The sequence below is a fragment of the Gallinula chloropus genome (assembly GCF_964237585.1).
Source record: "Gallinula chloropus genome assembly, chromosome: 1".
Lineage (NCBI taxonomy): Eukaryota > Metazoa > Chordata > Aves > Gruiformes > Rallidae > Gallinula > Gallinula chloropus.
The window spans coordinates 188,027,053-188,054,216 of NC_140085.1; the positions used below are offsets into that span (position 1 = coordinate 188,027,053).

At 52.5% G+C, this 27,164-nt stretch overlaps 1 protein-coding gene across 1 annotated transcript in view; it reads left to right on the forward strand.

Moving 5' to 3' along the window:
• Nucleotides 1–3,014: 3,014 nt before the first annotated feature.
• POLD3 (DNA polymerase delta 3, accessory subunit) overlaps nt 3,015–27,164 on the forward strand; it is a gene marked incomplete at its 5' end in the record, with an annotated part of 42,376 nt that continues 18,226 nt past the window's right edge. Inside the window, 8 exons of the mRNA XM_084277099.1 lie at nt 3,015–3,074; nt 5,850–5,905; nt 7,106–7,208; nt 12,108–12,147; nt 13,253–13,385; nt 18,837–19,101; nt 21,525–21,597; nt 26,203–26,365. Coding sequence (XP_084133225.1) covers nt 3,015–3,074; nt 5,850–5,905; nt 7,106–7,208; nt 12,108–12,147; nt 13,253–13,385; nt 18,837–19,101; nt 21,525–21,597; nt 26,203–26,365 — 893 coding nt within the window. The remainder of the gene's footprint in view (nt 3,075–5,849; nt 5,906–7,105; nt 7,209–12,107; nt 12,148–13,252; nt 13,386–18,836; nt 19,102–21,524; nt 21,598–26,202; nt 26,366–27,164) is intronic.

Genomic DNA, 27,164 nt, shown 5'->3' on the forward strand with positions numbered 1-27,164 from the left:
AAGGGAGCAGAGAAACAGGAGGGGAATCAACTTTTTAAAAGGCAGAGACTGGCAGGACAAGGGGGATGGATTAAAGCTAAAGGAAAAAAGATTTAAATTAGATATTAGGGGGAAGGTTTTTACAGAGAGAGTGGTGAGGGGCTGGAACAGGCTGCCCAGAGAGGGGGTGGGTGCCCTGTCCCTGGGGGTGTTCAAGGCCAGGTTGGATGGGGCCCTGGGCAACCTTGTGTAGCTCCAGGCTTGAAGATTGGGGTCCCTGCCTGTGGCAGGGGGTTGGAACTCTGTGCTCCTTGGGGTCCCTTCCGTCCCAGACCAGTCTGGGATTCTGTGATTCTATGATCTGCTCCTACTGTCACCAGTGCCACATTTCTTTTCATGAAGTCACGTGGCACCGTGATGCACCACGGATCGTGTGAGCGGACTGGTAACCAGCTCCAGATTATGACACTTAAATTTAGGTGTCTGCACATATGCTGGGTATCTAAAGCTCTCCACGTTCCTAGCAGAGTAAGCAGCCAGCACTGTCAGCGGTGCCAGGAGTGGTTTGGCTCACTAAGATAGACAGCGACCAGCTGTCGGCAGTCACGCTGCTGTTCTCTGCCGGTTGTTGAGGGGGAAGATGTTCTCCTGCTCATAAATCCTTCTCACACCTCAAGCTTAGCTTGGTAGTTTCCTGCATCCCTCTCCATTGCCAACGTTATTGCTGGCTCAGTCTTTGAGCATCTCAGGATTTCTTTATTGTGAACATGGAAAAGGCAGAATCATAGAGTCACAGAGCTGTAGGGGCTGGAAGGGACCCCCAGAGCCCATCGGGTCCAACCCCCCTGCCAAAGCAGCTCCCTAGGACAGGTCACACAGGTCGGCGTCCAGACGGGGCTGGAATGTCTCCAGAGAAGGAGACTCCACACCCCCCTGGGCAGCCTGTCCCAGGGCTCCCTCACCCTCACCGGGAAGAAGCTCTTCCCCAGATTGGTGTGGAACTCCCTGTGCTCCAACTTGAGGCCATCGCCCCTCGTCCTGTCCCCACACACACTGAGCAGAGGCTGGCCATGTCCCCCTGTGTCCCACCCTTCAGATATTGATACCCATTGATCAGATCCCCTCTCAGGCTTCTTCTCTCCAGGCTGAACAGCCCCAGCTCACTCAGCCTTTCCTTGTAGGGGAGATGCTCCAGGTCTTTAATCATCTTCGTAGCCCTAAAGAAGCCCTGCCAGAGAGTGAAAAATATAAAGAGAACTAGAGAGAAGGAGCTGCTCCAAAACCAAACCCTTGTCTCTGTGCTTTTCCTCAATGACAATTGATTTTTTCTTGGGCCTCTCAATCTCCCAGCCAGTACACTTGGAGACAATAGATAAATAAAAAAGAATAAGTACCTGCTCATTGAGGTAATGTTTGCATCAGAAGAACTTCCTTCTGACCCTAAACCCACACTTTTCAGCTGAGCGCTGCAGCCCACCTGAAAACACAGAGCTTGGAGGAAACATGCATCAGTTCTCTCTTGCAGAAACGGATGTCTGGCAGGGGTAGACACAAAGAATGTAGTTATTTTGGTGGTGTTTTTCCCTAACTGTCAGTAAAACGATTCGAGGCAGCTGCAGGCAGTGGTGGGGCAACAGGTCCCTGCCGTCATTGTTTCATTTTCCCAGTGAAGAGGTCTATGGAATCGATTCAAGATGGGATTTCATATGTTACAGTCAACTCCCAAGCATTCCAATCGATTTGTAGGCACCACAGGAGTTACCTAAATTGAAGTAGTGGAGACCTGTGAAAGGACACTGTGGGGACCTGTGGCAGTGTAGGGCCACAGTCTGTGAGGGGATGGCATGGGGATGTGTGTGGGGACAGAGTGGGGACCAGTGAGTGGACACTGTGGGGCCATGAATCTGTGAGGGGACGGCATGGAGACATGCAAAGGGACAGCGTGGGGACCAGTGTGGAGACCTGTGAGGGGACAATGTGGGGCCATGAGTCTGTGAGGGGACAGCATGGGGACCTGCGAGGGGACAGCATGAAGCTGTGGAGCTGTGAAGGGAGCAGTGTGAAGACCTGTGAAAGGACACTGTGGGGACCTGTGGCAATGTGTGGCCATGAGTCTGTGAGGGGACGGTATGGGGACATGCGAAGGGACAGCGTGAGGACCAGTGTGGGGACAGTGTGGGGCCAGAAGTCTGTGAGGAGACAGCATGGGGACATGCGAAGGGACAGCGTAGGGCCACAGTCTGTGAGGGGACAGCATGGGGACCAATGACGGACACTACTGAGTAATGAGTCTGTGAGGGGACAGTATAGGGACGTAAGGGCACAGCATGGGGACCTGTGAGGGGACACTGTGGGGCCATGAGTCTGTGAGGGGACAGTATGGGGACATGCAAGGGGACAGCGTGAAGCTGTGGGGCTGTGAAGGGGGCACCATGAAGACCTGTGAAAGGACACTGTGGGGACCTGTGGCAGTGTAGGGCCACATTCTGTGAGGGGACAGCGTGGGGACATGCGAGGGGACAGCATGGGTACCTATGACAGACACTACTGAGTCATGAGTCTGTGAGGGGACGGCATGGGGACAGTGTCAGGACCTGTGAGGGGACACAGTGGGGCCGAGTCTGTGAGGGGAGAGCATGGGGACATGCAAGGGGACAGCATGGGGACCGCGTGAGGTCCTGGGGCTGTGTGGGGACCTGCGAGGGGACACTGTAGGGCCGTAAGTCTGTGAGGTAACGCCCTGGGGACACGCGAGGGGGCAGCGTGACGCCCTCGGGCAGTCCAGGAGCCTGTGAGGGGACGCCCTGAGGCGGGGCGGGCACCGCGGGGGGGGGGGGGGCGTGTCCTGCCCGGGGCGGGAACAAAGCTCCCGCGGCGCCCGGCGCGTTTCCCTTTCGTCCCTCGGCGGCCGCCGTCGCCTCCGCCCGCGTGTCGGCGGGTTGCCATGACGGCGGGCTGGCGGCTGCGGCCTTGAGCTGCGCGGGAAGGCGCAGGGCTCCTCCCGCCCGGCCCGGCCCGGCCCTCCCCGCCCCGCCATGGAGGACGAGCTCTACCTCGAAAACATTGACGAGTTCGTCACCGACCAGAACCGCATCGTGAGTCACGGGAGGGGGGGGGGTGGAGGGGAAGTGCGGGAGCCGCCGCCATTGCGCGACCCCCTCGGGCGGGAGAGGGAGGGAGGGAGAGACATCCCCCTTCCCGCTCCCCCCGCTCCCAGGACCCCGTCCCTCCCGGCGCCGGGGCAGGCTGAGCCTGCGTGTTCAGGGAAACCCCTCTGGCCGCGCCCCAACTCGTCTCTGGGGGTGCTGGAAGTGGGGGGAGGCCGCAGTGCCGCTTCCCGGGGTCGTGTCAGCGCCTGGGGGGAGGCCGGTGTCTGTCTGTCCCTCCCCTCCTCCTCCATCCCCCGAGTCTCGGTTCAAACAGCCCAAACCCGCAGGGACCAGCAGCCGCCTCTCCCCTCCCCGCCCCCAGCACCCACCTGCGGGACACGCGTGGGTACCCAGCCTCCCCTCAGCAGGCGCTGAAGGAATGAGGCCTCCGCACCTGCAACCCCCTTCCCCCGCCTCAGGGCTGTCACCTCCCCGAGTTCTGCTCCTTTGAGTGTGTGTGGGGGATGTGTGTGTTCTGTGGGGTTCCTGGCTGAGTTTGTGGTGTTCCCGTTTCCACAGGTTGCACTTAACATGGTCTTCCTGTCACGCTGGCCAGGAGATGCCTTTCTTGTCAGGATTCACCCCCCCCTCCCCATGCTGTAAATTGTCTCTGAAGAGGGTTGGTGGTGGCATCGTTTGTATCCCAGGATAAAGCAGCTCTCCCCAAATTCCTTGTGCTCCCTAAGGTGGTTTTCCCCCCATAAAAGCACTGATGGCAGCATTTAGCCCAAGAAATGAATGACAAAAGTGTGTGTAGCAGTCCTTTTCCATCAAAGATTGAGACACTCTGGGCTGCTCTTTGAGCTATGGCTAAGACAGCTTAAAAACTGAAATGACTCCTTACCGCCTGTAGCTTCTTGAAGCCTTACTGTTTGTAGGAATTCTCAGAAACACAGACTCACAGAACCATAGGGGTTGGAAGGGACCTCCAGAGCCCATCGGGTCCAACCCTCCTGCCAAAGCAGCTCCCTAGGACAGGTCACACAGGTCGGTGTCCAGACAGGGCTGGAATATCTCCAGAGAAGGAGACTCCACACCCCCCTGGGCAGCCTGTCCCAGGGCTCCCTCACCCTCACCAGGAAGAAGCTCTTCCCCAGATTGGTGTGGAACTCCCTGTACTCCAACTTGAGGCCATCGCCCCTTGTCCTGTCCCCACAGCCACTGAGAAGAGGCTGGCCATGTCCCCCTGTGTCCCACCCTTCAGATATTGATACCCATTGATCAGATCCCCTCTCAGGCTGCTTCTCTCCAGGCTGAACAGCCCCAGCTCACTCAGCCTTTCCTCACAGGGGAGATGCTCCAGGCCTTTCATCATCTCCGTGTCCCTCCCCTGGACTCTCTCCAGGAGATCCCTGTCTTTTCTATACCAGGGAGCCCAGAACTGGGGGCACCAGAACACAGGAAGCCTGTGCTTCTGTTTTAATTTAAAAAGGAAGATTTTTGCCTAGAAACTTCTGTACCAAAGTTGGCGCATCTCTTCTGCTGCCTGTATTAACGTGACCTGCCTGCACACCTCATTATAGTTCAGTAAACCACTGGGCTAATAAAATGTAATTTAAATACTGTAATTGGGGTAGGAGAGGCCCTAGCCTGAGGGCTGGTTTAAAAAGGCAGAGGAAGAGAAACGGGTATAAAGACATGGCTTATCTAAATAATACAGCAAGCCTGTGGTGGGGCTGGAATTAATGCTGCAGCCTCCTGAGATGCGGCACCCTACACTGTGAGAATGGTTATCACAGAATGCTAATCAATATTTTAATAGGGTAGATAATAGCAGGACAAGGGGGATGGAGTGAAGCTGAAGGAGAGAAGGATTAGATGAGATATTAGGGGGAAGTTCTTTCCAGAGAGAGTAGTGAGGGGCTGAAACAGGCTCCTCAGAGAGGGGGTGGGTGCCCCATCCCTGGGGGTGTTCAAGGACCTGGGTAACCTTGTGTAGCTCCAGGCCTGGAGGTTGTTGGCCCTGTCTGTGGCAGGGGTAGCAACTCTGTGACCCTTGGGGTCCCTTCCAACCCAGACCAGTCTGTGATTCTATGATCATGGAATCACAAGGTTGGAAAAGACCTTTAAGATCATCAAGTCCAACCACTCCCCTGTCCTAAGCTAAACCAGATCCCTAAGTACCTCATCTACCCTTTTTTTAAACACACCCAGGGGTGGCGACTCAGCCCCCTCCCTGGGCAGCCTGTTCCACAGCCCCACAACTCTTTCAGGGAAGAATTTTTCCCTCCCATCTGAGCTGACCCTGCCCTGGTGCAGCTTGAGCCCATTTCCCCATGTCCCATTACCTGTTGCTTGGGTGAAGAGACCAACACCCACCTCTCCACAGCCTCATGATGCAGGCAGAGATTCCCACAACAGGCATAAATCCTCACTAATTGTTTTGGAGAGCAATCAGAGCTTCTGTAATTACAAATTGTGCTGTTTAATGTATTTTTTTCTCTGCTCTGAAGCTGAGCAGTGCAAGAATCTTGAAGAGCTTTTATTTCTGCTGTGGCTTTTCAAGAAGGTGTTCCCAAACCCCACCATTTTCAGGGTAGTGTGTTTAGAGCTTAGGAATTCCAGTTGCTTATGGAAGAACAGGTGGGTGTCCCATGTGCTCGCACCTCTAACAGGTTTTCCTGCTGTTTTCTTGGAGGTATGTGTACTCCTGAAGAGTTTGATTCTGGACAAATCAAGAGAGGCTTTCTTACTAAAGGTTGTGTTTTTCATTTCCTACAGGTGACATACAAATGGCTGAGCTACACTCTGGGAGTTCATGTCAACCAGGCTAAACAGTAGGTATTAGAATATCCCACAAGTTCGTTTTGTGGTGAAGCTTTGTTAATTACTGTGCTCATGGTTGTGGTTGGTGTATTCAAATTATCTTTAGGGAAATAATTAAAAATTCCACGTCTTCTCAGGTACTCTCAGTTGTGTTGTTATAGAATGAATTAGGCTGGAGGGGACCTCTGAAGGTCATCTAGTCCCACCCTGCAGTGAGCAGGGACATCTTCACTAGAGCAGGTCCTCAGAGCCCCATCAAGCCTGACCTTGAATGTCTCCAGGGATGGGGCCTCCACCACCTCTCTGGGCAACCTGGGCCAGGGATCTCATCACAGTCTGTGGCTTCCTGCCGAGGGGAGCGAAGGGGCAGCACCGATCTCTCTCCTCTCTGTGGGGACCAGGGCTGGAACCCGAGGGAACGGCGTGAAGCTGCACAGGGGAGGTTTAGGCTGGGTGTCAGGAAGAGGTTCTGTCCTGAGAGGGGGGTCGGGCGCTGGCACAGGCTCCCCAGGGAAGGGGTCACAGCCCCGAGCTGGGCTGAGGGCAAGAAGCGTCTGGCCGATGCGCTCAGTGCCCTGCGCTGACTTGACCTGTGTGGAGCCAGGGGTTGGACTCGATGGGCCTTACAGGTCTCTGCCACCTCAGGAGGTTCTAGGATCAACCATCCTCTGAGTGAAGAGCTCCGTTACACAGGGCACTCATCATAAATCAGTGGTATGAGCAGGAGTGGAAAGCTTGAGCTCAGCTCAATCTTGTCCTCATTAATCATTCTCTTTCCTCCTGTTCCTGATCACCGTGACTGGCCTGGCAACGGTGTTACCAAAACCCACCGGTTCCTCTGTCAGGTGTTTCAGAGTCCAGGGTTGGGATGAGGAGAACAGCCATGCTGGAGGGGAGACTTTGGCAACAGGCTGCCCAGAGGCTGAGAGACCATCTGCAACCAACCATTAAAGCTTTGAGAGCTTGTTATTCATATCACTTTTCGGTTATATAGTCCTTGGACTGAGGTTCTCCAGTGTGCCAGAGGAGAAAGGTGTCTCCCTAAGATGAATTTAATCCTAGTTAAAATCACCATGCTTCTGTGAAATGTTTCCATATCAGGCTGGCTTTGCTTTTTTCTTTTCCTTTGTTTTTCTTTTCAGCTTCCTGGAAGGGGTGGTGCTGGGCTGTTTCCTTGCCAGGTGATTAATGCTGGGTTCTTCTTCATGCAGGATGCTGTATGATTACGTCGAGAGGAAACGAAAGGAGAATTCGGGAGCTCAGCTTCATGTCACCTACTTGGTAGCAGGGAACCTCATGCAGAATGGACACGTTGTGAGTAGTTTATTTTTTGAAGGTGTCTGGGAGCTCTTTGGTTTTATGGCTTTTATTTTGTTCTGTAGTCTTGGGTTCAAAAGCAGAGCTTGTTCTTGTTTTTCAGTAACAGGTGTGGTGTGCTAAGTCTCCTGTACGTGTCCAGTCCCTTATCTGGGACTATCATAGAATCCCAGACTGGTCTGGGTTGGAAGGGACCCCAAGGATCATAGAGCTCCAACCCCCTGCCACAGGCAGGGCCACCAACCTCCAGGCCTGGAGCTACACAAGGTTGCCCAGGGCCCCATACAACCTGGCCCTGAACACCCCCAGGGATAGGGCACCCACCCCCTCTCTGGGCAGCCCCTTCCAGCCCCTCACCACTCTCTCTGGAAAGAACTTCCCCTCTATCTCATCTAAACCTCCCCTCCTTCAGCTTCACTCCATCCCCCTTGTCCTGCCAGTCTCTGCCCTTTAACAAGCCGATTCCCCTCCTGTTTCTCTGCTCCCTTCAGGGACTGGAAGGCTGCAATGAGGTCCCCCCACAGCCTTCTCTTCTCCAGGCTGAACCAGCCCAGCTCCCTCAGCCTCTTTTCATAGGGGAGATGCTCCAGCCCTCTGATCATCTCTGTGGCTTCTCTGACCCCTCTCCAACAGTCCCACATCTTTCTTGTGTTGGGGCCCCAGCTCTGGACACAGGACTCCAGCTGGGGCCTCCTGAGGCAGAGCAGAGAGGGACAATCCCCTCCCTGTCCCTGCTGCCACCCCTCTGCTGATGGAGCTCAGGATGCCACTGGCCTTCTGAGCTGCAAGAGCACACTGCTGGCTCATGGGAAGTATCTCATCTACTAGACTATCTCTGTCCCATCATCTGAACAATGGTGAGGGAAGATCAGTTGGCTGTGACTCAGTACTATGGTGCTGGATAATATGCTAGGGATTTATTTAATTAACTTAAATCCTGTTACCAGTCGTCTCTCAGTCTTATCACTACCATTGGACAGCAAGGATTATCAGTCTGGAGGAGCCCTTGTGAGATCAGCTAATCCATTTCCCAGGATCTGCTGTGGGGTTAAAGTGTGCTAAGTAGTGTGTGGAGAGAGCTTGGAGTTCCAGTTAGAATAATCACAGAATCACAAGGTTGGAGAAGACCTTTGAGATCACTGAGTCCAACTGTCCCTGTCCTGTGCTGACCCAGATCTCTGAGTCCCTCATCTACCCCTCTGTTAAACACAGCCAGGGGTGGGGACTCAGCCCCCTCCCTGGGCAGCCTGTTCCACAGCCGCACAACTCTGCCAGGGAAGAACTCCAGGCCTTTCATCATCTCCTTGTCCCTCCTCTGGACTATCTCCAGGAGATCCCTGTCTCTTTTATCCCAGGGAGCCCAGAACTGGTCACAACACTCCAGGTGGGGCCTGACCAGGGCAGAGCGGAGGGGGAGGATCCCCTCCTTTGACCTGCTGGCCACGGTCCTCCTGATGCCCCCCAGGATCCCTTTGGTATGATATGTCCTGAATCACTGGTACCCACAGCCTTTGGTTAGAGTTGGTGTATCTCAAGGTGTCTCAGCATTTACATGTGGTTTGGGGCTAAAAGCTCAACAGATCTTTTTGGCTTTCCTAAATATTAAATAGGGTCACTTGATCTCTTTAAATCTCCAGATTTGTCTGAAATTCAAGGTCATTATTGGTTGCGTTCATTCTGTAAGATGGAATATAATTAATTAAAACTGTAAAAGCTGTAGAGGTGGTGTCATCTTCATAGCCTCGGTAACAACCTTCCCCCCCGATTTATTTTAGAAATAACAAGATAGTGTTCAATATATTCATCAACAACTTAAATGAAGGGACAGAGTGTACCCTCAGCCAGTTTGTGGTGGTACCAAACTGGGAGGAGTGGTGGACATGCCAGAAGGTTGTGCTGCCATCCAGGGAGATCTGAATAAAGGAGAGAGCTGAGCAGGGAGTGATCTTCTGGAATTCAACCAGGGCAGGTGCTGGGTCCTGCCCCAGGGAGGGGTGACCCCCGGCACCAGGACAGTTTGGGGTGAGCTGCTGGGAAGCAGCACTGTGGGAAAAGCCCTGGGAGTGCTGGGGGACACCGGGCTGACCATGGCCAGTGATGTGTCCTGGGGACAAGAAAGCCAATGGGGTCCTGGGGGTGTCAGGAGAAGTGTGGGCAGCAGGTCAGGGAGGTTCTCCTGCCCCTCTGCTCTGCCCTGCCCTGGGGAGGCCTCATCAGGAACAGTGTGTGTGGGGCTGGGCTCCCTGGGGCAGGAAGGACAGGGAGCTCCTGGGGAGGGGACAGCAAAGGGCTGTGGAGATGCTGAGGGCACCAGAACATCTCTCTGACCCAGAGAGGCTGAGGGAATCGGGGCTGTTCAGCATGGAGAAGAGGAGACTGAGGGGGATCTTCTCAGTGCTGAGAAACCCTTGAGGGGTGGGCTCAGGAGGAGGGGTCAGTCTGTGTTCAGGGGTGCCGAGGGACAGGACAAGGGGCCGTGGGCACAAACTGGAGCAGAGGAAGTTCCCCCTGACCCTGAGGAGGAACTTCTTTGCTGGGAGGGTGGCAGAGCCCTGGGCCAGGCTGCCCAGAGAGCTTGGGGAGTCTCCCTCCATCTCTGGAGCCATCCCAACCCCGTGATTCTGGGTGCTGTCCTGTGCAGCCTGCTGGAGGGGACCCTGATCTGGCAGGGGTGGGACTGGGGGATCTCCAGAGGTCCTTGGAACTCCCACCGGTCTGGGTTCAGTAGAACTGGCCAGAGGTTTGTCAACACACTCTACTATGTTTAAATTTACCCTAATTTATTTAAAAATAATAATTTACCCGAATGTATTTAAAATAAACAGGTGAATTTGGATCTTTTAATACCCCAACCTCAGGGGCTGCTAAGAAAGGTGACCTGCAGTTGCAGGAACTTTTGGGGGACAGAGAAATCAATGCCAGGGTTAGGTGTGCCAGGCAGGAGGAGTTTAAAGCTCCCCAGACTGAATGTCTGAGGGCTGTAGCAGGTAGAAGTGGTCACATCTCAAAGCTTCTTCCAGATGATGTGCAGGCATTGGTGTAGCTGGTGGGTATTACCTGGCACAAGTCAGTCTTGGGTAGGAAAGGGATGCCAGTGCTTCAGATGCAACCCTGTGCTTGCTGGTAACCCTGCACTGCTGCCTGCTGTCTGTAGGTGTAGCCACAAGGCTGTGGATTCAACTGGGAGACTCCTCTGAAAGGAGATAGGGAGAAAAGTTGGTCATAAGTAATTCTCATGTCTTGACCACTGCATGTTCTTTGTCTGCAATTTCTTACCCTTCTTGGTGAGGGACCAAGACTCTCAGTCTTTCTTTACCCTTTGGTGTTGCCCACAGTTCCTCAACTCTTAACTTTTGCTGGTTCATCTGTGGTATAGGACACAGAATTCATGTGCAGTTGGATTTTGTCCACTCTGTCTCTTCAGATACTCAATGTTTTAACCACAGCCTGTTAAATCAGCGAGTCTGCTGATGACACTGATCTCAGGGGTGAGGTGAATGTGCCAGAGGGATGGGATGGCATCCAGAGGAACCCTGGACAGGCTGGAGAAGTGGGCCCAGGGGAACCTCAGAAGGTTCAACAAAGCCAAGGGCAGGGTCCTGCCCCTGGGTTGGGACAACTCCCATTATCCATACAGGTCAGGAGATGATGGGCTGGAGAGCAGCCCTGAGGAAAAGGACTTGGAGGAATCATGGGTGAGAAGCCAGACATGAGCCACCAATGTGCATCTGCAGCCCAGAAGGCCAACCCCATCCTGGGCTGCATCCCAAGGAGTGTGGCCAGCAGATGGAGAGAGGGGATTCTGCCCCTCAGCTCTCCTCTGCTCTGGGGAGACCTCACCTGCAGTGCTGTGTCCAGCTCTGGAGCTCTCAGCACAAGAAGAATGTGGACCTGTTGGAGCAGGTCCAGAGGAGCCCACAAAATGATCCAAGGGCTGGAGCAGCTCTGCTGTGAAGCCAGGCTGGGAGAGTTGGGCTGGGTCAGCCTGGAGAAGAGAAGGCTCTGGGGAGACCTTAGAGCCCCTTCCAGTCCCTGAAAGGTGCCTGTAGGAAGCTGAAGAAGAACTGTTCCTGAGGGCATGGAGTGATAGGATGAGGGGTGATGAGTTAAACTAGAGCAGGGGAGATTGAGGTTGGGTATTGGGAAGATGTTCTTCCCTCTGAGGGTGGTGGATCCCTGGCCCAGGTTGCCCAGAGAGGTGGTGGAGGCCCCATCCCTGGAGACATTCAGGGTCAGGCTTGCTGGGGCTCTGAGTGACCTGCTCTAGTGAAGATGCCCCTGCTCACTGCAGGGTGGGACTAGATGGCCTTTGGAGGTCCCTTCCCACCTAACACGCTCTCTGATCCTATGAAACATATGAGAGCAGGTACAGTCCTTGAAGACCAGCTGTAGAGCCTGTTTCCAGAGGTGTTCCTCTCAGGCTCTTAAATTAACAATGAATTTCTCCTAGTGTTTTGCTTCTCTGGTGCCACATCTGTGCTTGTTCCCTCCGTTCAGAGTTTACCAGCAATCTAAATATACAGGGATCATTAGGCTAACGCTGCTGACTTCTCCCAGTCAGGTCATCAGCTCTCTTGGTTTGCTCTTCCCTGCTGTGCTGCGGACTTGTTTAGTTCTCATTTCATCTGGGTCTCATCTCCTGGTGTCAGAAACAGGAGGACAGGATTTATTTAGGGTTATGGTGACTTGTGGAACAGTTCCTTAGAAAATTAGGGAGAGAGACCTTCTCAAACTCGTGGCTGATGGCTCTTTAGAGGCATCTGGCTGAATTCTCTGCATGAATAAAGCCACACCTGTAATTTGTAGGCTTTCTTCTTCAAGACCTAACCAAAAACACCACGTAGGACAGAGCTTTCCAAACTTTAAATTGCACTTTCTTTCTTTCTTTCTTTGCAGTGCCACAAGGTCGCAGTAGTGAGAGAGGATAAACTGGAAGGTAAGTGGAGTGTGAACACTACGTGGGCTTTGCATTTTCTTTGAGAGAACAGTGAAGTGAGTGAAGCTCTGAACTTGCCATCTGCACGTAAATGCCTGGTCAGGCTCTTGGGTTCAGGTGTGGACTTCTTGTCCTCGGCTTTTCTCAGAATTTTAAGTAGCTGAGCCAACAGCTGGGTGACTTCACAGACTTGTGATTTGGGTCTGGTCTGGTTTTGGGTTGGTTTTTCTTTAAAGTTGAACATTTTGACCACTGATTCTTCCCAGCTTGCCTGCCACTGACAGTTGGCTCCACTTAAAGGCACCGTTGAGGAGTGTGCAGTGGCACCTCGCTGTGTTTACAGAACAATTAGGAGCATTTGAGCTCTTGAGGATCACAGAATCACAGGGGTTGGAAGGGACCTGCAGAGATATCTCATCTAACCCTTCCCTCCTAAACCATGTCCCCAAGCAGAACATCCACATGCCTCCAGGGATGGTGACTACACTACCTCCCTGGGCAGCCTCTTCCAATGCCTGTCAACCCTTTCAGTACAGGAATCCTTCCTGATATCCAACCTAAACCTCCCCAGTGCAATTTGAAACCATTCCCCCTCATCCTATCGCTTGTTACCTGAGAGATGAGACTGACCCCCACCTCTCTACAACTGACTGCAAGGAGGGTGTAAAGAGCAATAAGGTCTCCTCTCAGCCTCCTTTTCTTAAGGCTAAAAAGCCCCAGCTCCCTCAGCTGCTCCTCACAGGACTTGTGCTCCAGACCCTTCACCAGCTTCGTTGCCCTTCTATTTTCTCCCCTAGCTTTAGATAGTTGTACAGATATTCTGGATATTTTGAAGGTGAACACAGAGAGACTGTGTCAGAACCAAGAGTCTGGGGTGAAAAACATGATAAACAGGCTTGTGGAATCTTAGTTCTCAATTCCTGAGCGTTGGAAGGAGGTACAATTACACAGTTTTATATTCAGGTTCTTGCTGTCATGTGCTCTGTTAGTCTTTCTCCATCCCTAGAAGAGCCTGGGACTTAAAGCTGCCACCAGATTCCCTAAAAGCTGTGCTAACAGAGGATTTTTTCTCTTTCCTTTTATTTGTTTCCCTCCCCTCCCTCAGCCATGAAGTCCAAACTGGCCACGATTGCGAGTGTCCATGTCTACAGCATCCAGAAAGCCTTGCTGAAGGACAGCGGCCCCCTCTACAACACCGACTACGATATCACCAAAACAAACCTCCACAACTGCAGCAAGTGAGTTGTGCCTTGCCTTGTCTTCTTACCTTATGTGATGTGATTTGAGAGTGGTGAGAAGTTACTGCACTGAGCAAAAGTCAATGGCTACCAGATGTGGGTGGATTTTTAGAAAGTTTAGAACAAGGTACATCCTAAATCCCGAATCTCGTGGTTGGAAAAGACCTTTGAGATCATTGAGTCCAACCGTTCCTGTCCTGTGCTGACCCAGATCTCTCAGTACCTCATCTCCCCATCTGTTAAACACACCCAGGGGTGGGGACTCAGGCCCCTTCCTGGGCAGCCTGTTCCACAGCCCCACAGCTCTTCCAGGGAAGAACTTTTCCCTCCCATCTGAGCTGACCCTGCCCTGGTGCAGCTTGAGCCCATTTCCCCTTGTCCCATCTCCTGTCCCCTGGCTGAAGAGACCATCGCCCACCTCTCTGCACCCTCCTGGCAGGTCAGTGGAGGCGCTGAGAAGGTCTCCCCTCAGCCTCCTCTTCTCCAGGCTCAACACCCCCAGCTCCCTCAGCCGCTCCTCAGAGGATTTCCCCTCCAGCCCCTTCCCCAGCCTGGCTGCCCTTCTCTGGACTCACTCCAGGACCTCCATGTCCTTCTTATGGTGAGGGGCCCAGCACTGGACCCAGCAATCAAGGTGCAGCCTCACCTGCCCAGTACCCACTACAGGGGCACAGTCGCCTCCAATTGCACAATGTGCTGTCTGGTTTCGTTAACCAAGCTATTTCCAACTCACTGTTGGTTCACTTGCTCCATTACTTCAATGGGCATATGTGCCTTCCTTCCCTGGTGGCTAGAAACCTTCTTCTCATTTCCATGCCATACTTAATCATGATCATTTTTATCCAGTTGTCAGTCACACGGTGAGAGTAAATTGAAACAGGCTTACAAAAACACAAGCAGTGTGCTCAGCAGAGAGCTGACATGAGATGGCCTTCTGGGTTTTCCTGCAGTGGACTTCCCTACCTCTCTGAAGACTACCTCAGGAACTCATTCTCCATATATAAGATGAGAACCTGAGGTGGCAGGGAAATGTACAAAACAAACCAAGCAGCATGAATGTCACAGACTCACAGAACCGTAGGGACTGGAAGGGACCTCCAGAGCCCATCGGGTCCAACCCCCCTGCCAAAGCAGCTCCCTAGGACAGGTCGCACAGGTTGGTGTCCAGATGGGGCTGGAATATCTCCAGAGAAGGAGACTCCACACCCCCCTGGGCAGCCTGTCCCAGGGCTCTGTCGCCCTCACCGGGAAGAAGTTCTTTCCCAGATTGGTGTGGAACTTGCTGTGCTCCAACTTGCGGCCATCGCCCCTTGTCCTGTCCCCACAGACACTGAGAAGAGGCTGGCCATGTCCCCCTGTGTCCCACCCTTCAGATATTGATACCCATTGATCAGATCCCCTCCCAGGCTTCTTCTCTCCAGGCTGAACAGCCCCAGCTCACTCAGCCTTTCCTCACAGGGGAGATGCTCCAGGCCTTTCATCATCTCTGTGTCCCTCCTCTGGACTCTCTCCAGGAGATCCCTGTCCCTTTTATCCCAGGGAGCCCAGAACTGGACATAACACTCCAGGTGGGGCCTGACCAGGACAGAGCAGAGGGGGATGATCCCCTCCTTTGACCTGCTGGCCACACTCCTTTTGATGCCCCCCCAGGATCCCATTGGCCCTCTTAGTCATGTCCTTCATGGTTGGACTGAAGAAGGGCTGTCTGGAAATTCAGGGGATCTTTGGTCTCCAGGGGTCATAGTTTCCCCTCCTGAGCAGTGCCTGGCAGCTGTGGCTTCTCATTTATATGTCATCTCCACCGCAACAGCTTCAGCTTGACGTAATCGGTACGTCCAGTCCCATGACCAATCTGGTTTAGAAGGGAGATGCCTGAATGTTGTCTCATAGGAAGAGGATAGGATCTTATTCCCTCCTGTGCCTCTGTGGGACCTATTCCGCTGTGAAGACAGTGGGGGTGGGTAGATGATGTACTGATATAACTAGCTGGATTTAATAGAATCCCAGAAACTCCCGAGCTGGAAGGGACCCGTAAGGCCCCTCGAGTCCAACCCCTGGCTCCACACAGGCCAAGTCAGAGCAGGGCACTGAGCGCATCAGCCAGACGCTTCTTGCCCTCAGCCCAGCTCGGGGCTGTGACCCCTTCCCTGGGGAGCCTGTGCCAGCGCCCGACCCCCCTCTCAGGACAGAACCTCTTCCTGACACCCAGCCTAAACCTCCCCTGTGCAGCTTCACGCCGTTCCCTCGGGTTCCAGCCCTGGTCCCCACAGAGAGGAGAGAGATCGGTGCTGCCCCTTCGCTCCCCTCGGCAGGAAGACACAGACCCCATGAGGTCTCCCCTCAGCCTCCTCTTCTCCAGGCTGAACAACCCCATGGCCTTTAGCCTCTCCTCGTAAGACTATGCATGTTGCTAATGTTGGCTTTACAAGTGGAAGCAGCTCTTTATCTGCAAACTCTGGTGCAGCTTTTCTTGTTTGTGGGGTGGCTTTTTTTGTTCAGTGTTTTAGTGACTTTTGATCAAGCCCATGAACTCCAGGAGCTTTAAGGGAAGTGCTTGTACTGCATGAAATTCAGATGAGCTTGTGCACAGTCAGTACAGGCCTATGGGTTGGTGGCCCTGTCTGTGGCATGGGGGTTGGAACTGTATGATCCTTGGGGTCCCTTCCAACCCAGGCCAGTCTATGATTCCATGGTTATACAGCCATTGACAATAAAACATTCTCACCTGGATGGTTGTTGTTGTTATAATGGGTATAGAGGAGTAGGAGTGAAAGCTGTCAGTGGCTTCAAGTTGGAGCACAGGGAGTTCCACACCAATCTGGGGAAGAACTTCTTCCCGGTGAGGGTGCTGGAGCCCTGGGACAGGCTGCCCAGGGGGGTGTGGAGTCTCCTTCTCTGGAGATATTCCAGCCCCGTCTGGACACCGACCTGTGTGACCTGTCCTAGGGAGCTGCTTTGGCAGGGGGGTTGGACCTGATGGGCTCTGGGGGTCCCTTCCAACCCCTCCAGCTCTGTGATTCTGTCCATGTTGAAACCAGTTTGAAAATAGAAATTATTTAATTTTTTCAATGTCTTCTTTCCTTCCTTTCATGGTTTCAATGTCAAGAGTTCCTGGCCGCAGCCTGGAACTGCTGCGGAGTTGGTGTTGCTTTGTTAATACATTTCAATTCCTGATCCCAGTACAAGTGGCCTGAGTGGATAGCCAGCTAATGCTGAGGCATGGAAATGAATTGGCAGGAGAACCTGCTTGTTTCTTATGCAAATAAAAAGATGCTGTGTAATTCAGTGGGTTGGAAGGCGTGAATCCCTGCTCTTTTGTGGCATTTCTGGAGGAAATCTGGAAAGCTTGGCCTGGGATTTGCGCAGTGGGGGAGGAGAGTTCAGTTATTTTTGGATACTGCTATTCCTGTCAGGGAATTGTATTGTAACTGTGAGCACATCATTTAGTCCTGGTATCTTCCTATACCAAATCAATCACATTTCAGGTTGTTATAAGCTGAGATCAATCTCTGTCTACTAGTGATTACATGGAAATGACTTTATATAGTTAAGCCTGAACGTGGTGGGGATCTTCTGAGCCATTTGCAAGTAGTTCATAGTCATAGAATTGTTATGGTTGGAAAAGGCCTTCAAGATCAAGCCCAACCATCAGGAGTTGGTTTGTGTCAAAAATAGTGTGGCCAGTAGGTCTGGGGAGGGGATTGTACATCTGTATTGGGCATTGGTGAGGTTGCACCTCCAGTGCTGGGTCCAGTTCTAGGCTCCTCACCATAAGAAGGACATGGAGGTCCTGGAGCGAGTCCAGAGAAGGGCAACCAGGCTGGGGAAGGAGATGGAGGGCAAATCCTCTGAGGAGCAGCTGAGGGAGCTGGGAGTGTTGAGCCTGGAGAAGAGGAGGCTGAGGGGAGACCTTCTCAGCACCTCCATTGACCTGCCAGGAGGGTGCAGAGAGGTGGGCGATGGTCTCTTCAGCCAGGGGACAGGAGATGGGACAAGGGGAAATGGGCTCAAGCTGCACCAGGGCAGGGTCAGCTCAGATGGGAGGGAAAAGTTCTTCCCTGGCAGAGTTGTGGGGCTGTGGAACAGGCTGCCCAGGGAGGGGGCTGAGTCACCAACCCTAGATAGATTTAAAAGACTGGCAGATAAGGTGCTTAGGGATACGGTTTAGCACAGGATGGGTATGGTTGGACTCAGTGATCTCAAAGGTCTTTTCCAGCCCAGTGATTCTGTGATCTATCCAGCTTGATTAAGTCTAACACTAGTTGGGTTTCAGTTGTGATTTACTCAGTGGGCTGGCATGACTGTGGCTGCTTGTTGGGGCAGTAGTGGACTCTTTCAATGCATCTGAGAGTTGTAACTGATTCAGCTCATCACACACCCCTACAATTCATGCTGCAAACTTTAGAGAGTGTAACCTGTTTAGGAATGAAATGCAGTCAACTCCATCTCCACCATGGGTGTGGAGACTGGCTCCCTCTCGCACCCCCCCTTAAATATGAACAGCTTGTTTACTGTTTGAATGCTCTGGATCTTGCTGCCAGGTTCAGCTAATCTTTTCAGTAGAGGTCTCCATCTCTCCTTCTATGCCAGCCTTTCTTTTTTGTCTGGTACATATGAGACCAGAGAAAATTTAATAAAAGCAAGTGGAGTCTTGCATGTGGGAAGAAATAACTGCATGTATCAGTACAGGCTGGGGGTGAACTGCTGGAGAGGAGCTTTGCAGAGAAGGACCTGGGGGTCCTGGTGGGTGACAGGGTGGCCATGAGCCAGCAGTGTGCCCAAGAGGAGGCTAATGGGATCCTGGGAGGCATCAAAAGGAGTGTGGCCAGCAGGTCAAAGGAGGGGATCCTCCCCCTCTGCTCTGCCCTGGACAGGCCCCACCTGGAGTGTTGTGTCCAGTTCTGGGCTCCCTGGGATAAAAGGGACAGGGATCTCCTGGAGAGAGTCCAGAGGAGGGACACGGAGATGATGAAAGGCCTGGAGCATCTCCCCTGTGAGGAAAGGCTGAGTGAGCTGGGGCTGTTCAGCCTGGAGAGAAGCAGCCTGAGAGGGGATCTGATCAATGGGTATCAATATCTGAAGGGTGGGACACAGGGGGACATGGCCAGCCTCTTCTCAGTGTCTGTGGGGACAGGACAAGGGGTGATGGCCTCAAGTTGGAGCACAGGGAGTTCCACACCAATCTGGGGAAGAGCTTCTTCCTGGTGAGGGAGCCCTGGGACAGGCTGCCCAGGGGGGTGTGGAGTCTCCTTCTCTGGAGATATTCCAGCCCCGTCTGGACGCCGACCTGTGTGACCTGTCCTAGGGAGCTGCTTTGGCAGGGGGGTTGGACCCGAAGGGCTCTGGAGGTTCCTCCCAACCCCTGCAGTTCTGTGAGTGTGTGAAGCAAGGCACCGAGGTAAATAATAACCAATTAAAAAGCTAATTAAGTTTTGTCACTTCGTCACACAGGTTTAGTGCCATTCACTGTGCTGCTGCAGTCCCCAGGCCCGCAGCAGAAGCTTCTCAACCACAGACGTCTGTGCAGGCCGGGTCCCCGGCCCCAGGTGACACCAGTGCTGTCAGCGTCCCTGCGGTCAACGGCCGTGGCCCGTCCAGCGCTAAACAGCCCTCGCAGCAGCCCAAGGGCATCATGGGAATGTTTGCAGCCAAAGCGGCTTCCAGACCCCAGGATGCAAATAAAGAAACTAAAGCAGAGGCAAAGGAGGCCCCAGGCGTAAGTTACCTCAGACCCTTTGCACCCCTCTGGGTTAATAGCTCTTCCTGCTTCACTCTTACTTGACCTGAATAACCTTGTCCAGCAATTCTAGTGCTAAACCTGTAAGTATTTAACTGTAGAGATGGACCTGACATCTTGGGCAAAAATCTGTTTTGACCTATAATAACTTAGATGCTTTCATGTTCTTCCCTGAGCCAGATCTCATGGAACCATAGAATCCCAGACTGGTCTGGGTTGGAAGGGACCCCAAGGATCTCAGAGCTCCAACCCCCTGCCACAGGCAGGGACACCAACCTCCAGGCCTGGAGCTACACAGGGTTGCCCAGGGCCCCATCCAACCTGGCCTTGAACACCCCCAGGGATGGGGCACCCACCCCCTCTCTGGGCAGCCTGTTCCAGCCCCTCACCACTCTCTCAGGAAAGAACATCCCCCCAATATCTCATCTCACCCTTCCCTCCTCCAGCTTCACTCCACCCCCCTTGTCCTGCCAGTCTCTGCCCTTTAACAAGCCGATTCCCCTCCTGTTTCTCTGCTCCCTTCAGGAACTGGAAGGCTGCAATGAGGTCCCCCCCACAGCCTTCTCTTCTCCAGGGTCAACCAGCCCAGCTCCCTCAGCCTCTATTCCTAGGAGAGGTGTCCCTGTCCCTGCTGGCCACCCCTTTTCTGATCACAGAATGACCAGGTTTGAAAAGACCTTTAAGATCATCAAGTCCAACCGTTCCTGTATTGTGCTGACCCAGATCTCTCAGTACCTCATCTGTCTGTCTGTTAAACACACCCAGAGATGGGGACTCAGCCCCCCTCCCTGGGCAGCCAGTTCCACAGCTCCACAGCTCTTCCAGGGAAGAACTTTTCCCTCCCATCTGAGCTGACCCTGCCCTGGTGCAGCTTGAGGCCATTTCCCCTTGTCCCATCTCCTGTCCCCTGGCTGAAGAGACCATCGCCCACCTCTCTGCACCCTCCTGGCAGGTCAGTGGAGGCGCTGAGAAGGTCTCCCCTCAGCCTCCTCTTCTCCAGGCTCAACACCCCCAGCTCCCTCAGCCGCTCCTCAGAGGATTTGCCCTCCATCCCCTTCCCCAGCCTGGTTGCCCTTCTCTGGACTCGCTCCAGGACCTCCATGTCCTTCTTATGGTGAGGAGCCTAGAACTGGACCCAGCACTTGAGGTGCAGCCTCACCAGTGCCCAGTCCAGGGGCACAATCCCCTCCCCAGACCTACTGGCCACACTGTGTCTGACACAAGCCAGGATGCCATTGGCCTTCCTGGCCAGCCGGGCACACTGCTGGCTCATGGTCAGTCACCCAACTGACTGATGGATCCCAGGATCTCATTACTCTTCTGAGCTGCAGCAGCACACTGCTGGCTCACACGGAGTTTCTCATCCAGCATCTCCAGCCAGTATAAACCAGCATAGCTGTATTATTGAGACAATTGTTCCATCATCTCCAGTTACCCCACTATATACACCAGTTGAGGATCTCACTCTCCATTGTGCTTAAAAGGATTTGTTTTGAGCAAGAAGTGAAATGGGAGAAGTTCAGGTCTTAAAAGTATAAAGGTGTTTAAACTGTGAGGGAAATTTCAGAGCTTGACCTGTGTGAGACTAAATTGTTTATCTTCTCAACTGCTGGCTTTCTTCCCAAGGTTTTAATTTTAATTAGTGTCATTGTTTTGAAAGCAACATGGCCAGATAAAATGGGTATTAAAATGGTAATGTTCCCTGCATGTGGTTTAACTTTTGGTTTTAAACAGCTGAGTACTTTTTGGTTCATTTTTCTGAGGTTTTATAGTTATTTTAGAGCTGGGGGAATATCCTTATTTCAGGATTTTGGGAACTTTAATGTCTGGTTGCCTTTCTTTTTAATGTATGAAAATAAATGGGATTAGGAGGCCCCAGCTTTTCCTTTGTTGGGTTTTCTGGGATTTGTCACCTTGGTGTCTGTGTTACTGGAATCGAGCAGTGATCTTCCCCTTCCCTTTCCTTTTTCCTTTCCCCTTTCCTCCCCTCGTATTGCAGAGGGCTCAGAGCAGCGTACTGGTTTGGCTGAGCTGTGATCTTTCCTCTGTCAGTTGCTGTGAATTGAGGCACTGAGAGTTTGGGATAAGAACAGTTTCTTTACTGGGAACTCACCCAAGTCCCAACTGCTTAGATCAGTGACGCTGTCGGCCATCAAATGGGAATGTGACCCAAGTTAGATTTGCAGGCCCAGCTAAGGAGTCAGAAGTAACTTACTCTCAACCCTTTGAGGCAGGTAGTACCTACTGTCTTCAAATTCCCCTCAACAACTACTGCAATCTAAGACCCTGACTACCAAACAAATGATCAGATGTTTATTTTCCTTGCCCAGGGGTGGTACTGAGCACTTGGAGGGCTGTGTTGTGTGACTAATTCCTGTGGTTACTCCTCTGTTTGCTTCCAGGTGTCTGCAGTAAGCAGCAAACCGCCAGCGAAGGGCAACATAATGAGCAACTTCTTTGGAAAAGCTGCCATGAGTAAGTGCTTTAGAACACAGGTCTTGTTTTCAGAAACCATTGTGGGCAGGGATAAGACCTCTGGAGTTTATTTAACAAAAAATTACTTAATTCAAAGAATCCTAGAATCACAGGGTTGGAAAAGACCTTTAAGCCTCTTGAGTCCAACTGTTCCTGTCCTGTGCTGACCCAGATGTCTCAGTACCCCATCTACCCGTCTGTTAAAGACAGCCAGGGGTGGGGACTTGAGGTGCAGCCTCACCAGTGCCCAGTCCAGGGGCACAATCCCCTCCCCACACCTACTGGCCACACTATTTCTGACACAAGCCAGGATGCCATTGGCCTTCCTGGCCACCTGGGCACACTGCTGGCTCATGGTCAGTCACAGTCACCCAAGAAATTCCAAGGTATATTGGAAATATCTTTTTGTATTGTTGTTTTTTAAGCTAAATAGCAGTTAAAACCCCCCTGGTTACACAGCTGTGATGAAAGGCATAAAGAGAAAGGAGCAGAAACCTTCCTTCCCAAAGCTGCTTTGCCAAACTTGTTGGATTTTCTTTATATCCCCTTTTTTCTTAAAGTTTTCTGCCTCATTCCTCTTCTCTTGACCTCAGAGAGGTTAATGCTTTTCTATGCAGCTCTTAAGGTGAAAGTTAAAAGTTGCAAGTGGAATTTTTTCAGACAAAAAGCTTGCTGGATGGAGATCAATTAAAATGACATATTTTGTGCAGACTAACCCAGGAAGGATTTTTAGTGCAGAAGAAATCTGATTTAAAGTGAGTGCTCCTGGCTGGAAGGTTTGCTATTGGTAAAATCTTTGCCAAAACCTGTTAACATGGGGTGTGTTCATGATGCTTGCTTTTCACCATGGAAATGAGGAGCCTGGAGTTGGATTTAGGGTTAATTAGGTTAATTTTGGGGAGTTGGACCTGATGATCACTTCAGGTCCCTTCCGACCCCTACAATTTTGTGAGGGAGCTGAGGACATTCAGCCTGGGGCACAGTTAATACTGTCACATTAAGTAAAATTGTGAAAATCTGAACACAGCTTTAGACTGAAGCTCACAACCTGAAAACCCAGGAAGTTCATAGAATTCCAGACTAATTTGGGTGGGAAGGGACCTCAAAGCTCCTCTAGTTCCAACCCTGTCATGGGCAGGGACCCCCAGCCCAGGGTGCCCCAAGCCCCATCCAACCCGGCTTTGAACCCTGCCAGGGAGCCAGGGGCAGCCCCAGCTTCTCTGGGCACCCTGTGCCAGGGCCTCCCCTCTCCACAGGAAGAATTTCTGCCTCCCAGCCCCTCTCCATCCCCCTCCTGCAGCTGAAGGCCGTTCCCCTGGGCCTGGCCATCCCTGCCCTGGGCACCAGCCCCTCTCCAGCTCTCCTGGAGCCCCTTGAGGGACAGGAAGGGGCTGGGAGCTTTCCCCAGAAGCAGCCTTCTCTTCTCCAGGCTGAGCCAGCCCAGCTCTCCCACCCCTCTCCAGCTCTCCTGGATCCTCTTGAGGGACAGGAAGGGGCTGGGAGCTCTCCCCAGAAGCAGCCTTCTCTTCTCCAGGCTGAGCCAGCCCAGCTTTCCCAGCCTGGCTCCAGAGCAGAGGGGCTCCGGCCCTCCCATCATCTCCTGGGGACTGGCTCCCACAGCTCTGTGTCCTCCTTGTCCTGGGGACCCCTGAGCTGGAGGCAGCGCTGCCGGGGGGTCTGTGTCCCAGAGCAGAGGGGCAGAATCCCCCTGTCCCATCCCTCTGATGGGGATGCAGCCCAGGACATGGGGGGGTTCTGTGCCACACAGAGCTGTCCCATGTTCAGCTTTTCATTAAACAACCTCCCCAAGTCCTTCTCCTCAGGGCTGCTCTCCATCCACCCCAAACCCCCACCCCCAGCCTGTTGTTGTGCTGAGGTTTGCCCTGACCCATGTGCAGCACCTTGCCCTTGGCCTTGTTCAACTCTGAGCAGTTCACACTTTCCCACCTCTCCAGCCCGCCCAGGTCCCTCTGGGTGACATCTCTTCCCTCCTGCAAATACCTCTGCATACCCACAGCCTCTGCAGGTAAACCTGAGACCCCTCTCAGGTGCAAAGCAGCAGCTGGCTCAATGTCTTGTCTCAGGGTCATCATCTGGAGGAGAAAAGTCATACCTCCTTGTAGAGAACCAGGGCATGAGATGTGTCCCGGTAGGGAACTGTCATCGTTCCAGGGTCTGTGTCATCCCAGAGGGAGAAGGGCATCATGTGGCTGTAGCCCTGTAGCAAGTGTGGGAGGAAGAGGGTGAGCCTGACTGCTGCTTCAGCTTGGAAGTGGGAGCCTGGGGAAGCTGCTCAGGAGCTAAAAGTGTTGAGTGAGGCTGTCAGCTTGGAGCTGGGCTGTTGGAAAGATGGATGGGGACCATATGCTTTGCTAACATGAGGGACACAGATGAGCAGGTTTGAGGCAGTGGATGGCTGTCAGCTCTGTAAGATTTCAAATCTGTCCTTGGGTCCCCACGCTCTGCCAAACCATCCACCTTCACATGTTTCACGTGGTCCCACCTCTCCAGCCTGTTGAGGTCCCTCTGGGTGACTTCCCTTCCCTCCACTATGTGGACCTCACCACACAGCTTGGTGTTGGTAGACTTGCTGAGGGTGCATCAATCCCACTGTACATGTCTGTGACTAAGATGTTAAAGCATCCCTGGTCCCGGTACCTACCCCAAGGAATGTCATGAGTCATTGATTTCCACTAGGACATCAAGCTGTTGAACACAACTCTTTGAGTGTGACTGTCCAGCCAGTTCCTTATCCACTGTGTGGTCCATCCATCAAATCCATGTCTCTCCAATTTAGAGACAAGGATACTGTGCAGTACAGTGTCACATGCTTTGCACAAGTCCACGTTGATGACACCAGTTGCTCTTTCCTTACCCACCCTGTCATAGAAATCCACCAGATTTATCAGGCATGACTTGCCCTTCATGAATTATAGAATCATAGGTCTGGGTTGGGAGGGACCTCAGGGATCAGAGAGTTCCACCCCCCCTGCCACAGGTAGGGCCACCAACCTCTAGGCCTGGATCTACACAAGGTTGCCCAGGGCACCATCCAACCTGGCCTGGAACACCCCCAGGGATGGGGCATCCACCACCTCTCTGGGTGAAGACAGTGTGTTCACTGTCACCAGTGAGCTCCTTATTTTCCATGTCCCTGAGCAGAGTTTCCAGGAGGATCTGCTCCATGATCATGCCAGGCACAGAGGTGAGCCTGACTGGCCTCTAGTTTCCCAGGTCTTCTTTTTTTCACCTCCTAAAAACTGGGGTTGGGGTTATGTTTGCCCTTTTCCGTGCAGTGGGAGCTTCACCAGACTGCCATAGCTTTACCTGCTTGAAATTGTGTGGTCAAGATAGCAATGGACGTGTTTCCATGATTTCTCTTCTCTGCTGAGTACTGTCAAGGAGTTCTTCAAGGAGATTTGTGAGGTGGCTGCAGGGAAGGAGCAAACAGCAGAACTGGAAACGATTATGTGTAGAGAAGAGATAGGGTGATTCCAGGAGTAAGATTTATTCCCTACGTGCTGCATGTCTCTCCTGGCTTTGAAGAGTTCCCCCGTGCCAGAAAGTCCTGAGTTAACAATAATTGGGTCCTTTAGCTTTCTGCTGTTGATCATAAATAAGAGAGCTGTCGTTCAAGTTCTTATGCATGAGATGTTTTGCCTCCCTCAGTGAAGCAGCCAGCCTGGTTTTAAGCTTTCAACAAGACAGACGTTGGCATGAAGTCTTCTAGCCCTCTCAGCAGCCCCTCTTCCTATTGATGGTGTGGTTGATCTCACAGAATCACCAGGTTGGAAAAGACCTTTAAGACCATCCAACCCCGTTCCTGTCCTAAGCTAAACCAGATCTCTCAGTACGTCATCTACTCATCTTCTTAAACACACCCAGGGGTGGGGACTCAGCCCCCTCCCTGGGCAGCCTGTTCCACAGCCCCACAACTCTGCCAGGGAAGAACTTTTCCCTCACATCTGAGCTGACCCTGCCCTGGTGCAGCTTCAGCCCATTTCCCCTTGTCCCATCTCCTGTCCCCTGGCTGAAGAGACCGTCGCCCACCTCTCTGCACCCTCCTGGCAGGTCAGTGGAGGTGCTGAGAAGGTCTCCCCTCAGCCTCCTCTTCTCCAGGCTCAACACCCCCAGCTCCCTCAGCTGCTCCTCAGAGGATTTGCCCTCCAGCCCCTTCCCCAGCCTGGTTGCCCTTCTCTGGACTCGCTCCAGGACCTCCATGTCCTTCTTATGGTGAGGAGCCCAGAACTGGACCCAGCACTCGAGGTGCAGCCTCACCAGTGCCCAGTCCAGAGACACGATCCCCTCCCCGGACCTACTGGCCACACTGTGTCTGACACAATCCAGGATGCCATTGGCCTTCCTGGCCACCTGGGCACACTGCTGGCTCATGGTAAGTTTGAAGTCACCCACCACCCCCAGGTCCTTCTCCACCTGATAGCTGTCTATCTCATTGCTGAATAGTTTCTTTCTTTGGGCATCTTTTGCTGGGGATGCTGTAGGTCTCTCACTTGATGTGCCCTTCTCTGTTGTGTGTGTGTGTAAAGCTGTTGAATAAAGTTCTGTCCAATATTTGTTCTTATTTTTGAAATTATTTATTCACAGATAAACTCAAGGTCAACTCTGTGCCTGAGCACCCGAAGGAGGAGAAAGAAGTAGTCAAGCCCTCAGTTGCTGTAGCAGAACCAGAGTCATCCCCTAGTACTGCAGGAGAGAAACCTGGGAAGAAACCAGAGTCTACTAGAATTCAACAGAAGGACAAAAAAAGGTGGGCTGCACCATTTGGCGTCCTTGGAATCTGTAACCCACATATTAATGTCCCATGTAGAACTGGCTGTTTGCACGATGATGGCTCACCTCCCATTTCCACCTACTAAATTGCATTAAACCTGGCTAAAATGATCTCTCTTGGAATTCTTTCCTAATATTTCTTTTCCATTTAGAGCTGTAGATGCCTCAGGGCCGTTTGTGCCATTGCAAAGGGGAAGGGAAATGGTCCAGGTAGCCTTTGGTGGGAGGTGGGGTGGCTTTATTTTCAGGAGACAATCTCACACTGTGAGTAGGCTTAGGATAGACCCTGCAGGCAATCTGTGGGGGCTGGCAGGAGCACCTGTACTGTGGGCAAGGTACTATATCCTCAAGCTTATATGTACACAGCTTCCAGCACACAAAGTTCTGCTTGTTGATTCCCATAGCTAATGTACTGGTGCTTTCAGTGCCACTGGTTTACTTTGGGCTGGGATTTCAAGTCAATTTTTAATTCAGCCCTTTTGTGTTTAATCCAACCCAAACTGACAGAGACAAGAAAAAAAATCATTACAGTCTGATGGCTCTCTGGTGGCCTGTGAGTAATTAACTGGTGGTCTCAATTTGTTTCTAACTAATTAGGTAAGTGCACCGCCCAGCCCACCATCGCGGTTGGTGCTCACTGGTCTTCTTGATAGTCTTGTTCAAAAAAGAAGCCAAGGGCCTGGAAACTGTTGGCAGTGGGGTGTTGGGAAGGCCACTGTACCAGCTCTAAGGAGGATACGTGGGCCTTTAGCCTCCAGGCTTGTTAGTTTGACATG